Source organism: Lactuca virosa, chromosome 5 (assembly GCF_052849685.1).
Source record: "Lactuca virosa cultivar CGN04683 chromosome 5, Lactuca_virosa_CGN04683_v6, whole genome shotgun sequence".
NCBI classification, from domain to species: Eukaryota; Viridiplantae; Streptophyta; class Magnoliopsida; order Asterales; family Asteraceae; genus Lactuca; species Lactuca virosa.
This window is the reverse complement of record NC_136430.1, coordinates 163,090,885-163,105,675: the sequence shown is the minus strand read 5'-3', so window position 1 is coordinate 163,105,675 and position 14,791 is coordinate 163,090,885. Positions and strand designations below refer to the sequence as shown.

The following is a 14,791-nucleotide window of genomic DNA, read 5'->3' as shown; positions in this document are numbered from 1 at the left end:
TCCACCTCAGCATCAAGACAAAAGTGGATCCTTGTTCAGTCGGGTCTTGGTTACATGTTCCACCATGGAATTCTTCATGATACGTGTCGGTTTCTTGGACATCTACCTACACGTGCGCACTATGTTGTCTTCCCAAGACCAGGCTTCTTGCCCAAGATATGCCACCATTAATTTCTCACATCTCCATTAAGTTAATCCACCACCGTTATCATATCTCTCTTTTTCATAGCACACAACGATTGCTTGCCTACTTCAACCTCCCCTCATCCCTACCTCAGAGTGAAGTAATACTAGGTTCAAACGAACATAGTCGTTCACCGTCCGGCTGAGTGGTAACTGTCTGCTTGCTTCCGGTCATCCTGACCTCATGCTGAAGCAGAAAACTTGATGATCGGTTTTCCTTCTTGTTGGTGGGGTTTCCCCCTAAAGCTCCACTCCTACATCCCCTTTTACTGCCACATATGGTTGATCGAGGCTGAGTCGCCCCTTCAAACCTTGGATAACGACACGTTTATGGCATGCGTCTTACAACTGGGTGAGATTAGATAATTTATGCCTGCCTTCACATCCTCAAATCTCTTCATTCATCACTTGTATTTTATTTAGGTCTTCTTTTCTCTCTTCCTCTTTCATTTCTTGTTTCATTTAATTTTTGTCATTTGATAATTTAGAGGCTTTTTTAATTAGGTTAAAGAAGTTGAAGCCGTTGGATAGATGTTGTCATGTTGATCGATCAAGAGTGTCAATATGAACAGGGTTCTTGGGTTCTGCTATTGCTCACAATCGATGGTCCATTATCCTCCTACGTTTTGTTGGTATCGTATTCAGAGAAATTCACCAAGGTTCTTTTATACTTCTGGAGTTTAGTCTCCCTTTCACTACCGACTTTCAATTTTAACTGATTGTCTTCTGATTTTTGACCTGATTTTTGGTTGTTTGTTTTGAGCGCTTTTATATCTGCAAATGATAGTATCTATTTTGTAATGGTTTTGAAATTTTCTACTTTCAGTTTGCGGACACCAACTGTTTGATATAATGTCTAAGTGAAGGTTTTAACTTCTTCATGAAAATTTAACAGGTTGGAGATATGTTAGGGTTTTATTATAGCATGTGATAAACACACTTACTAATTTTTGTATTTCATGTTTGAATCTCAACAATCTGAGAATTGATAACTGGATTGTCTATCAAGAGTTTTATGGAGAAGAGGTCGTGAGTGGCGACATGAATTTTTTTTCCCACAACTGGTTATTCTTCAACTCTGGGGTAATAAAGTTGTAAGGATTATAAAGTAAATCGACATCCATTTCTCTGATAGAATTTCCCTTCCTTTAACATCTGTTGATGGCAGTTGCTCTTCAGGCCTTGGTGGATCTTCATTCATAAGGCTAATCATTGTCCCCTATAGTCATTGATCCTATACCCATTAACAAACCATGATTAGGAATTCATAATACATTGGTAGCAGTCTTTTCTGAAGGTTCTTTTTTGACAATACCATGGAAGAATCCTGAATTACTCGATGATGTCCATTCTAAAGAGAAAACAAAGTGCTGACCAAAACAAGATCTTTCCTTCTGTAGGTAAATGGTCTTTTTTTTTTTTGCCATTTTTAAACAATTTTCATTATGGGTTTTTTTAATTTTTATTTGTCTTTCATGGGTTTAATTTCTCTGATAGAATTTCCCTTCCTTTAAACAATTTTCATAGGAATGAGAACCTTCTCCAATCAGAAGCCCTTTAGCACCTTCTGTTGATGTCATTCCGGGACAACTGACCTGCCTCTGTAAGAAGTTTATTTGTATTTATTGATATTGAATGAGTTGTTATGTGTTTTAAACCTTAAACCCTATGTTTTTATCTATTTTTTTAGTTGTCCGAGTTTTTGTTAACGATTGTTGGTCATAAAGAGTTTGTGAAGGCAAATAACTTTTTTTTTAACTTATTACAAGATTTCAATTCATGAATCAGATCATTTGTCTACATTTATTTTCTGATTTTTGGAAATAGTATCCAACTCCTTGTCTCCTATTCAATTGCTTTTATGCAAATGACCGAACAAATTAGTTGCATAATGTCTTATCTTGTATTAATATAACAAAAATATCATTTAATATTAATTTACGTTTTCCTGATACACGTCCATGCTTTGTCAATAGATGCTAATCAATATGTTGCTAATGAAGATGAAAATACTTACAGTTGTGTTTCTGTATGCATTCACTCATTTGCAATCCCTTTTTATCTTGTTTTTTCATCATTTACTATTTTAAAAGTGACCATTATTTCCACATGCTTTCTTTTGTTGGTGGAAATTGTAATTTCTTGTGCAACCAAGGGAGTTTACGTGATATTAAAGGCTTCTAAACAATGATTGGATGAATGTCAGCAGTAAGAGGTGAAAGGCTGTGCTGATTAGTGGAGTGGTTAATATTTTCTGTATGATATTATCCATTTAACTCCTTAAATTCTAATTTACCAATACTAATCTTTATTTGGGAAATTAATTTTGGCAGACGAGAGAAGCTACACTTTTTTGTTGTGTTATCTGTATAAAAACAATTGTTTGAAGTTGAGGTTGGTACATTTTTTTTAGTTTGATGGAGTTTATTATTAATAAATTATATATATCATAATAAAGTGTATATGTTTATAACTTATTCTCTCTCAGGTTTATGGGTATTCGGGGATCAATTTGGGAAACCTCTTGGAGCAAACTTTTACAGAAGACATGGCAGTAGGTAGAGTTTTAGTTAATTATCTTGACTCATTTCTTTTATATCGTTAACATTCTTAATCTAATCACTATTTGTAGTGCGGGTGTACATGAGTTTCCCTTTCTTTATGCTCGTATGTTTCGTCAATTGCTAACTCCTCATCTTTGGTAAATACCAATATTCACCTATCGTGTTTCCATAATTAAACCACAAATACCAAGTGTTAGTTTCCATTATATCATCACTTGTTTCTACGTTAACATGTATAGTGATCAATTAAATAGGTTATTCATTTTTAAGGGAAGACAAAGGATCACAAGTATTTATGTACGAGTGCAAAAGGAGCCCACATGCCATTGTATAGAAAAGTGTCGGATAATAAAAATTTGAATATCACAGTGAATGAGAAATCATGTTATATTTACATAGGTGTTGTTTGGAAGTGGTTAAATGTCTTTTGTCTTTTTCCATGTTTGCGGAAGAAGACGTGCACTTGAGAAACGTCTACCCGCCAGAAGGGAAAAGTGCTCAAAAAGTACTTTTGTAGAAAAACAAACGAGGCCATAGTTTTGGTAATTGTAATATAATATTACTTGGAAGGTCGTAATCTATGCATTTTTTTTATTTTAAAAACAATCCAACCATAAAACGGTACTTAAATGTCAATTGTCACTGTGGTGTCCAGCTTGAACTAAAATTATTAAAAAAAAACCACTTGAATAATGCAGAAGTTCTTCAATCAAGTTAAAGAAATGAGAGTAATATTGACTAATTTTAATTTTTTTTGATCAAAACGATATGGAAAATCTTACATTTAATCGTTGAAAACTATTACATTTTTAAAGTACAATGCTATAAAATAAACTGAAATGGAAGTAGTGAGCTGTAATTGGTAGAAAATGATTATATAAAGTGTCATAACCCAAAGTATCGAAAAGCTTATGTGCACCACAGGTATGAGCTTGGACAAAATCAACAGAATTCAACTTTCGACAAAATCAATAGAATTCAACTTATTTGAAAGCCTTTAAAACCAAATATTGCATGTCGTTTTTAAAATACCAAATATACCCTCCATGGCCGTGCTTAGCACGGACCTTTTCATTTCACTAGTATATATATATATATATATATATATATATATATATATATATATATATATATATATTGTTTGTAAGATGCTCTACTTTCTATCTACATTACGTGGCATTGAATGCCCTTAAAATCAGAGTCAAAGAGGAAGTGTCAAGGGGAAATGATTTACCATTTCGATCTTGCCATGACCCAATACAAACTATAACAAAAAATTCGTTCATATTGCTAAATTTTAATTTTCTTTCAAACAATTTTTTTTTAAATATATTATACTATTTTATGATAAAAAAAATTCGTTCATATTGCTAAATTCTAATTTTCTTTCAAACAATTTTTTTAAATATATTATACTATTTTATGATAAAATAAAGAGAGTTATTGTGACTATAGATAAATTCATTTTTTTTAATCTATTTTACTATTTTATGATAAAATAAAGAGAGTTATTGTGACTATAGATGAATTCGTAGTATGAACCCTAAGTTGGTAATACAAAACCTAAGTCTCAGTACGAAACCTATGAATTCACAGTACGATCGACGGATTGAAACCTCCCTAACTTTGATGCCAAATTAGTAGTACGGAAGGCGAGTCTGCGGAGGACCCTCTGTGGGAACTTGTTGCTCATTATGGAAAATGATTAGTTTTTGTTCATTTTTTGGCAATTAGGTTTATAATCTGTCATGTTTGGCGAAATCTCTTAAAATTGATTTTTAACCAAATAAATGTGTTTTAAAAGATATTTATTGAAACTGTGTATTTTCAAATATATTCACCAAAATAATATGGTAGTTAATATGTTTATTATAAAATGTTTTTCTTGTAATAATTTTTCTGAAATTTTCAGCAATTGTTTTAATTTTCACTTGTTTTTTAATATAATTTTTGAACTTCTTTTAAAATCTTTACTTTTAACTTTTATAAAAAAGGGAGGGATTTCCATCTCTTGGCTGTGAAGCCATCCTTGCCGGCGAACGGGTCAACTTCGGTCCTCCTCCTTCTCCTGATTGCAAACACATGATACATGCATACATGTATTTTCATTTTGTTTCTTTTTTTATTTTCTTGCCCTCGAAAACAAGGGTTTGATGGAGAAGTTAAGAAAGTGGCCACCACCTTCTTCGTTTCTAACATTCTGGAAGGTTGGAGAGAAGAAAAATTGTGGCAAATTTTCTCAGACTATGGCAAATCTAGTGCATGTTTTCCTCACTAAACAGAAAGACAAAACAAGTCCATCTTTTGCTTTTGTAAGATATCTTAAAAGGGAAAAACTGTGAAGGGATCTTGAAAATACTTTGTGAAACAAAGATTGCTTGCTTAGTTTTTAATATGAATCTTGCAAAAGTATGATCAAAACAATAACCGGAAAGATCAACTGGAATTGCCCTCAGCAAATGTAAAATATCCTAAAGAAACAGTATCAGCTACATAGATCTTATTTCGATTATGTGAAATGTACTAACATTTTTCTCAATAATTTTCCTTACAATAAAAAGATCGTCAGGTGAGCATAGTTCCAAAATCAAAGAAGATTTATAGGAAATTAAAGCTCGCTGACATCTATTATGCTTGAAGAGGATTTGTCGGCGTCTTTTGTGGGTGGAATCGGACTAGCTGACATCGGTTGTGTCCGAAATCGAAGAAGGCGATGGGAGAAGATCTCAGCATCTCAGACGACGTGGTCTGGTCGAGACGTGGCCATTCTATTTTTTTTTATTTGCCTTCTACTTTTGACTTGTTATTAAACTTTCACCTACCGAAGGACTTCTAGCCCAGCGGTATCCGGTGTTGCCCTCCCTCCTTGAGGTCGAGGGTTCAAGTCCCATTGTGGATATAAGTGAAATAATTTAGGAGTAGTTTAATATATATTTATATTTGTCGTTCAAAAAAAAAAATAGATTTTCACCTTAAATGGTATATATTTTCAAAACCACACCTATTTTACCTAATTGGTAAATATATATTTTTTTAAAAACATCATTTTGGTAAAAAGCTCCTTAAAAACTAATCGATTGGATTTGAGTTTTTTTATTTCCAAAATTGTCTTTTAAAAACATATTAACCAAATGGATGTAAGTTTAAAAGTATTTACCATTTAGGTTTAAATTCTATACCATAAAAGTTAGAAGAAAAATAAAAAGTTCAACGCGAACAGAACGACCAAAGACGACATCATTGCGTTCTTCGGTTCCTAATCACATTGTGAGCCATCACCTTCTTCGATTCCAACCTCAAGTGACACCGACAAGTCCGATTCCAGATAGAGAAGACATCGACAAGTCCTACTCCTCCACACATGATGCCAACTAACCTACTATGATTTTCTCTTAACCCCAATATCAACCCTAGTGTGATTTTCAACTTCAACTCAACTTTTATTTTATTATGCATTTAGTATATTGATGTTGTTATAGTATATTGATATTGGGGTTAGAAAACTTGTGATCGTCCATATGATATAAGTTATAGTAAACAAACAACATTAAGGATAAAATACAATTTGATGAATTGGTTAACATATTGTATATATCATGCTACAACTTTTGATAAACAAAAACATCACATCAACTTAACTTATAGATATCCATCGGTTAATATTGGAAATGTTATAAACTATGTTCCTCTTCCCATAAAAAATAATGATGACATTAGCATAATGCTTGATGTGCTTTGGCTCCATCAATAATTAGGTAACCTTAATCTATATTTAGAGGTTGAAGACAATGTTCAAATTCAACACACAAAGATGACGTCTAGGTATAAACATTTTTGGTTTACATGATTTACAAGTTTTTATTTATTTTATATGTGATAACCTAGTTTTTAATTTTTGTAACAGAAATAACAAATTTGTTGTGTTAGAAGAGGAAAGGAATAATCAATTTCTATTACCTAATACAAGTCATGCTACTATCATATCAGACATGATTCATAATGGAGATTTCTATGAAATTTCTCAAGTTGCTGTCGAGAACAACATAAATTACTGACAACGAAATTAATGAAAATGATGTGTTACAAGAAGATGGCATTGGAGAAGAAGATGATAAAGAAGATATGAGTGATGCATCTTTTGAAAACAACTTTCAGGTATGTGACAATTGCCTAAATTAGGTCCATTATCGCTATTATAATCAAGCATAATTTAATCTAAACAAATATGTGCTAGACCTAATGTAATATATTTAAGTCATTTTCATGAAAATAAAGTTATACACATTGAGATGCATGCGGGATATCACAAAAATCTTCGATATGTGTAAATCGTCGATAAACAACACAAAACATGTGTTATTATATATAAGTAATAATAGGATATATATGATTTGAGTTGATATATTAAGTATTATTATGTATAGATGAAACGCTAAACAAAGAGTACACATAACTACAAAACCATGGATATAAAGAACGTCGAAAACGGAGCTCGTATGAGAAAGTTACAATTATCCAAAGAAACGAGAAAATAAGCGTAGAACACAAGAACCATGATTGTAAATTTAAAACTTCAAGTCGTCCGTTAGACCTACTATGCTGCGAATTTGAGGTTGTGAATTGGTTCTCGTAAGAAGTAATATAAGTAAGCGATTGAATTATTTTTCTTTTTCGCAAAAACCAAAACCCGACACTGCGTCACTTGGATACAAACGAAACACCCAGTCCACGATCCCGCCGTTGATCGAGATTTGATCGTAGCCATTGATTCTAACTAACCTCACTTATTAAAGAAACATCCCTCTCATCTCATTCCCATCACTCTCATCTCTCTCTCTCTCTCTCTCTCTCTCTCTCTCTCTCTCTCATCTCTCTCCCTATTTATCTTCCATTTATGCCGACTATCACCCCTTTCTGCCGCCTACAGCCGCCGCAAACCGCCTCCTGCCACCGCCAAGCCATCTCCACCCTCCACCAAATGCCACCTTCCAACTGTCGATCGTCGCCAACAACCTCCCACCACTTCAGCAGCAACTCCGTCCATTTTCCAGAAATTTTATAGCGATCCCTTGGCGAAATTTTGGCAGAACTACGACGACTTTTCCAAAAAATTTTATGGCCACTATTCACTTTCCTGCAAAACACTATTTATCTTCCAACAAAGCACTATTCCAACAATTTTTTTTCCAACGACCGTTCCGACACCGTTTCAAGCTACTTTCCGTAGTCTAGTTTAAAGTTACATGAACATCACCGTGAGTTTCACGACCTATTTTCTTACGTTTTAAACTTACCCGGGGGGGGGGGGGGGGGAGGGGGATACATGTTAAATTGTTTATAAATTCATGCATAAAAATTTATGACCCTTTGTTTACAAACTTATACTCAATAAATCATGCCGAAGAACATATGTTTACAGACTTATCTTGATAAACTCCCGCCTATATATATATATATATATATATATATATATATATATATATATATATATATATATATATATATATATATATATATATATATATAAAATTGAAACTTATGCCTAGGAACTTTTATGTACAAGTTTAGGCTTATGAACTTATAGAACTTATCACTCAATGGTTACATGAGACAAATTCATTACCTAAGTCCCCTGACTTATAAAAGTTAATCTTCATGAGCGAGGAAATTATGTGTAGATCTATACAATTTGACAACCCCACCTACGTTTTCTAGCTACAACCTTGATGGTCGACTCACTATAGGTGATAATTGTCATTACATTTTACAACTTCCAATGAAGAGTCGGGAGGGGCACATCTACATAGTCACAACTCATTTATAAGGACTCATTGTGATGTTGATAGTGTAATTAATTCATTAATAATATATAGGATGGGAAACCTCTTATACCTTGAGAAACTACTTTTGATTTGAAAATAGTAAAATACTATTATTCAAATAATTCAAACCTGTGAACTTAGCAACATTATGTTGACACTCTTCAAAATAACATGTATTGTCCATGAAATAAGAGCTGAAAGTTTACACTCATGGAATAAGTCGTGGAATCACATTCTTCTTGGTTTAACAATGTAGTTTTATAGAATTCCCTATTGTTAGGGGCATGTTTATGTACTTTCAAGTTCATGTATTTCTAGACTAGTAGCTATGTAATTTTCTTTTCAGAAATAAGAATTTACAATTTTATGTTGTTTGTTGTATTTATTCTATGAATTCAATGATTGTGATCCATGACATCGTCTTACCGCCTGGCGATTCTGCCGCCGGTCGGGGGTGTGACAAAGTACCTTCAACTTTTATCGATATGGAGAAAAAAAAATTGTTGGTAGATATCCTCAAGAATGATCGAAAACTATATTTCCAATTACATATGATCATAAATGGTTACACCAATAATAAGTAAACTATACTTAATCATTTGAAAGAATTTGATTATTGTTAAGTGATTTAAGCTCTTGAATTAACTATAATTAAAAGTTTATTATTTTGTGGAAGTAATAATGTTTCTAAATATAACAAATTAAATTAAATCATAAAGTATGAAATATATATAAATGGGAAATGTACAAACTTTAAAAAATTAAGGGTTAATTTTGTAAAAATTAAGAGATGTAATGTGGGAGCCATAAGATAGTGTATCATACTCTCTCATCCCCTCCCCCCCTCTCTCACTCATATTTGGCCGAATCCTTATTGAGAGGTTTGGGTTTGCTTACACACTTATCCATAATTATATATTATCTTGATTTGCTTGTTGAGTTTTTATTCAAAAATTGTTTCAAAAACATAAATATAGCAACGTAAGACTTACGATTTAAACAAAATAAAACTAGTTTTATTCCCACCAAAAGATCATTTTGCAAGACTTAGAAAGATTAAAAAAACCATAAAAGGAAAACATTACAACCTTTGAATACTTTGGTTCCTGTTGGTAATTAGGAAGTTGATGAAGATGGCTTTAAGCTCCAAAGAAGAAGCTCTCTAGAAGTATCCACCAAAATTTAGCGAACTTGATAAGATGCTAGTTTTCATCTTGTAATAAAAGAATCTCTTAAGCCTTTGAGAACAAAACAAAGCTTTTGTTCTAAATGAGAGTTCAAGTAAAATATCAATTTCTTCCTACTTTGATCTTAATACTTTAAGAGACAAAACTAGAGAGAATATGGAGATGAGAAGCTTAATATTTCATGGTTTTCACTTATGAAAAGAATGGAGAAAACTAGTTCTTTTAAGTCCTTACTTTAAGCCTTTATCCCATGGGTCTTAGAACTTTAAGACCTATGGTTTATCAAATCAAATAGCCATGCTTTGTAAGATCATGGTGTGTTAGAATAAATTAATCAAAATCAAGTCTTTTTTCTTTTTTATGGTCTCCTTGAATATTTTATAAAAAGAAGAAGCTAGTTTTTCTATCAAAACTCTTCTAATTTTTATAACTTATAAAACATATTAATCCATATAATACAAAAACATCTTTTGGTCCAAAAGGATGTACATGACATAATAAATTATACCTTATGATATATTATGATATGTTTTGATACTTAACATTTAAAATTAATATTTCCATGAAATAAATAATATCCAATTAATTACAAAAATTATATTTATTTATCAAGGATCCAATTCTTATAAATAATATATTTGCATCAATTTGTTGTTATTTTGACCCTTTAGAATCATATATTATCTAGCAATATCATTCTATAATGACTTTTGGTCATATAGATCTTTCAATCTCCCACTTGCATAAGACTCATCATAGATTGATATATATAGTGGTGAACGTCTAGCAACATTTCACTTCCCCTAGTAATATATGACTTAGTGCCATTCTATCAACATCCAATTCCTAAAAGCTCAAAGCTTCAATTGATGTATATGGTAAGTTTATCACTTATCCCTTTGTTACAAACATCATGTTGAACATGAGACTTGGATCGCAATCAATCTCATTGGGTGTTCAACTTTGGGTAACACGCGTTAGATGTCTAACTCTCAACACATAAGAGGAAAAAAATTCCCATCTTGACTACATAAACCTCCTGTATAGTTGACACCATACCTGAAAATAGAATTTATAACTGCCCGATTAAGGATCAACATTTGACCATATCAAAGCACACCACTCCCTACACTTAAGTCCCACTATGGATGTCAGGTGTTAAGGATACAAAGATAGTACCTCTTAATCAAGTACCACTCATAACTGCGATATATGAGATGATCTTGATGTGGGTCTATTTAATACTAATTCTCTGACAAGTACTTATGAAACTTGGTTACAACTACTTGCCTTGTTTCATTCAGTGAAAGTTAACCAATCCAATTCATATTAGTCTTACTTTATAATTGTTCCCACAATCATGACCAACTAGGAACTTTTAGAATAATGAAATTATTCATGGATTAAACATGTTAATATAGAACACAACAAGTATTGATGTGTTGATCATATCACAATATATCAAAACAATATAATAGTTTTTATCTTAATGTTCCAATGTCTAAATACTAAATTCAAATCAAAATCCCATTTCTATAATAATGAAGTGCTTAGTTGAAGTGTGACCATTCATAATTAGCTTAAAAGAAGGACTTTATTAATGAGTCTGACTAAATTTAATTTGTGTGAATTATGTGAATACTATCATCTCCATATTTGAATTTACTTTAAGTATATTTTAATATTTTGGAGAATGTGATTGGTGCTATGATGTGACATAGAGTTTCTTAGCTTGATTAAGTATACTCTCGAAGTCAAAAAGATCTTTACGTGATCATTGAGTGTAAGAAATCAACATAGTTTTTCAATGAACTCATTTATACAATCATATTTGATTCCAACCTCTAAAGTAGTAATGTATTTTTATTTAATGGATCGTGCAATTTTTTTTGCTTTGACCTCATACCTATAAAACTTACCCTTCATCCCACAAAGAGGCCATAATCCAATTATAATTCATAATTATACATATCAGTTTTGAGGTTAGCATCTTATGTAGCTCTTTATATAAAGATCTTCTTCTAAACTGATTATCTCATGAACATTCTCTTACTTCTTCTTAAGTACTTTTAGAGTGTTCTTATAGTCATCCAATGATTTAACCATGTATTCAATTTGTATCTTATGATATGTTCATAGCATAATCATATACTGTAACGCCCCGATTTTCAGGTATTGGTTCATGGAAGAATCTTCTTGGTTTCAAGGTCTACTCGACGAGTTGGCTGCCCCACTCGTCGAGTAGCAGCGGGTTGGTCCGCGTGTTTTAGTGACCTACTTGCCGAGTCCAAGAAGGGACTCGACGAGTAGGAGCTGGCAGATGAAACCCTAAATCTCGGGGTATTGCACCCTATTTAAAGGATCATTGGCCTTCCCCAGCCTCCCCTTTACAGTTCCTTGGCACCCTTAAACCCTAAATCGTGTGTGTGTGTTTCTTTGGTGTGATAGAGCTTGGAAGAGAGATCTTGGTGAGGAACACTTGGGGGAAACAAGTAAAATCAAGCTAGGAACTTGTGGGAAGCAAAGATATACATCATTTGACACTCTCTGGAAGGTATTAAGCTGTCTCTTTGGCTAATCTCATCTTTAACCTCTTTTTGGGTGGGTTTTAGGAAAAGCTTTTGGGTTTGAGCCAAGATCTGAAGTTGCAACTTCAGATTTGGACTCCCTTTGGTCTCTAGATCCATAAAGGTAGCAGCTTTGGCAAGTATGAGCCTTCCCTCAAGTGTTAGACTTCATTTCAAGCTTAGTTTTGTCATTTTGAAGGCCTTAAAGCTTTGCATGCACGTAAAGTTTGCAACTTTACGTGATAAGCAAGCCTTGGAAGGTTGGATCTGCAATTTGGAGCCTTTGCATGGCTAAAAAAGCATATGTATGGATGAAGGACTAAAGGGACTCGGCGGGTCGTATGAACGACTCAGCGAGTCAGATGAAGATTGTCGTAGACTCGACGAGTCGGTAGAGTGACTCGGCGGGTCCGTTGAAGATTGCCCTGGACTCGGCGAGTCGGTGAGTGACTTGGAAAGTAGTCGAGGGTGCTCGACGATTTGAGGTTAACATGGACTGTTGACCTTGCCAGTTGACTTTGACTTTAACCAAGGGTTGACCAGTTGACTTCTGGGGGTATCTCAAGAATTTATGAACCTTGGGATGTGTTGGATATAGGTGGTGGAGTTGGTGGCGGTGATCCGGGAGTTGAGCCTTCTATTTCCAGTCGGCAGTTGCGAGGTGAGTTATCCTCACTATACTCAAGGGTCTAAGGCACCAAGGTCGGCCCTTTGAATTGTTATTGGTTATGTTATGCCAGTATGATCTGTTAGATCGGTATCCTAGAGGGTAGGATGATAATATGTGATATGTGGTATGACCTGTTAGTTTGGTATCCTAGAGGGTAGGATGATATTATGTGATATGATCCGTTAGATCAGTTGTGTCTACACACTTTTATGTGATTATCTGTTATATGTGCACATGTTTGTTTGGCGGTTGAGGCTTATCTGCTTTGTGCGAAAGCCAATAGGCCTGGGCATTCCAACCTGTGGGTTGTGAGCCATCAGTATTCCATCCCGAGGATGACTGGACTCATAGTATGTGAGCATTCCAACCTGTTGGTTGTGGGCCTGGGGTATTCCATCCCGAGGATGATTGGACCCATAGTATGTTGGCATTCCAACCGGATGGTTGAGGGCCTGGGGTATTCCAACCCGATGGTTGACTGGACCCATAGTATGTTGTTTACGATTATATGTGTATTATTGTCGGTATGGGTATTTTGGGGGAACTCACTAAGCTTCCGGGCTTACAATTTCAGTTTATTGTTTCAGGTACCTGAGGGGATCGCGACAAGGCGAAGGCATGATCGTACAGCTCCTCATGATTTGTTTATGTTTCTGGGAAACTTTGATATTATACATTTTGAAAACAAAGTTGTAATGATTTTTAATGGTTTGAAACGTTTTTAAAGGTTTAAATTTGGCATGATTTTTATGGGTGTTACAAGTTGGTATCAGAGCCTTGGTTTGAGTGAATTAGAGGAACACTCTTGTGACTCCAGTCTCAAATCAAGGAAAAGATTTTCAAATGGTTTTCAAAATAAGTAAGGGAGGATGCAGGGTGTACGATCAGCCGAAGCCAATAAGTTAACCCCAAAATACCATACAGTTATTTGATTATGTGATATGTTAGAACAACATGCTAGTGCTAGGCTAAGGATCTTCAGGAATTGCATGATAGAATTGCCTGATTACATGATGCCTGGTAGCCTAGGGTTTTCCTAAATATGAGATTAACATCATTACTGTAGTTGCTTAGTGTATGCATCACGGTCGTACATAACTAAGATCTTACAGCCTGAGAATGTTTGGTTTGGCCTTATTTCCTTTTCTTGTTTGATGAAGGGCTTAGGGTAGGATCAGGTATTCGAAAGTCTATATGGTCCAGCGTTATGTATGACTAGCATACACTAGTGCTGCAGGGTTGGTGGAAGTTTCATGGATGGGTGGGTTGTGTGAGACCGGTAGGTCAGTTGTGAGACAATTAGCCTTCCTCTAGGAGTGAGGATGAGCGACCACCAGGTGTGTGTATAGTGTTAGGGTGTTGTGGTGATACTTGAGACAAATATGGGTAGGTGTGGAAGGTAGTAGGGGCCCATACTACTGAAAGCACAGGACCCATACGCGTAGCAAGGAAGTCACAACCCCTAGGGTTTAGTCGGGAGTTGGTTCCTGGTTATTTATGCGGATTGCTGATATCTTCTTGTTATATTTTCAGTATGGTGGTTACGAGGCGTTTCGTGACAGGATTCGGATCGGGATCAGGGCAGGGTGATCAGGAGGCCCCTGTAGCACCTGAGGTTATCGGCCAGGAGGGGCCATTGTTGACAGAGGATCGAGTCAGGGAGATCATCCGCGATGAGGTGGTCTAGATTGTCCGGGGTCAGATTCTGGAGTTATTTGGGACTATCAAGTCCGCTATGATGGAGTACTTTGATGACCACTATGCAGCCCTTACTGAGACAGCTGTCGTTGCAGCCACC

At 34.6% G+C, this 14,791-nt stretch overlaps 1 protein-coding gene across 8 annotated transcripts; it reads left to right on the top strand.

Moving 5' to 3' along the window:
* Positions 1-26: 26 nt before the first annotated feature.
* LOC145111231 (uncharacterized) lies at positions 27-3,319 on the top strand. Of its 8 annotated transcripts, none has more exons than XM_079047527.1 (10): positions 27-606; positions 688-842; positions 1,010-1,266; positions 1,363-1,583; positions 1,711-1,786; positions 2,339-2,398; positions 2,517-2,577; positions 2,672-2,737; positions 2,816-2,884; positions 3,002-3,319. In XM_079047527.1, exons 6-10 carry the CDS (start codon positions 2,383-2,385, stop codon positions 3,105-3,107), a joined length of 318 nt encoding a protein of 105 aa, XP_078903653.1. In that variant the 5' UTR covers positions 27-606; positions 688-842; positions 1,010-1,266; positions 1,363-1,583; positions 1,711-1,786; positions 2,339-2,382; the 3' UTR covers positions 3,108-3,319. The 8 variants fall into 8 exon arrangements, 4 of the variants coding, with proteins under 4 accessions (XP_078903653.1, XP_078903654.1, XP_078903651.1 ...); XM_079047528.1 differs by having other exon boundaries at positions 1,352-1,579; XM_079047525.1 differs by having other exon boundaries at positions 1,352-1,583.
* Positions 3,320-14,791: the final 11,472 nt, after the last annotated feature.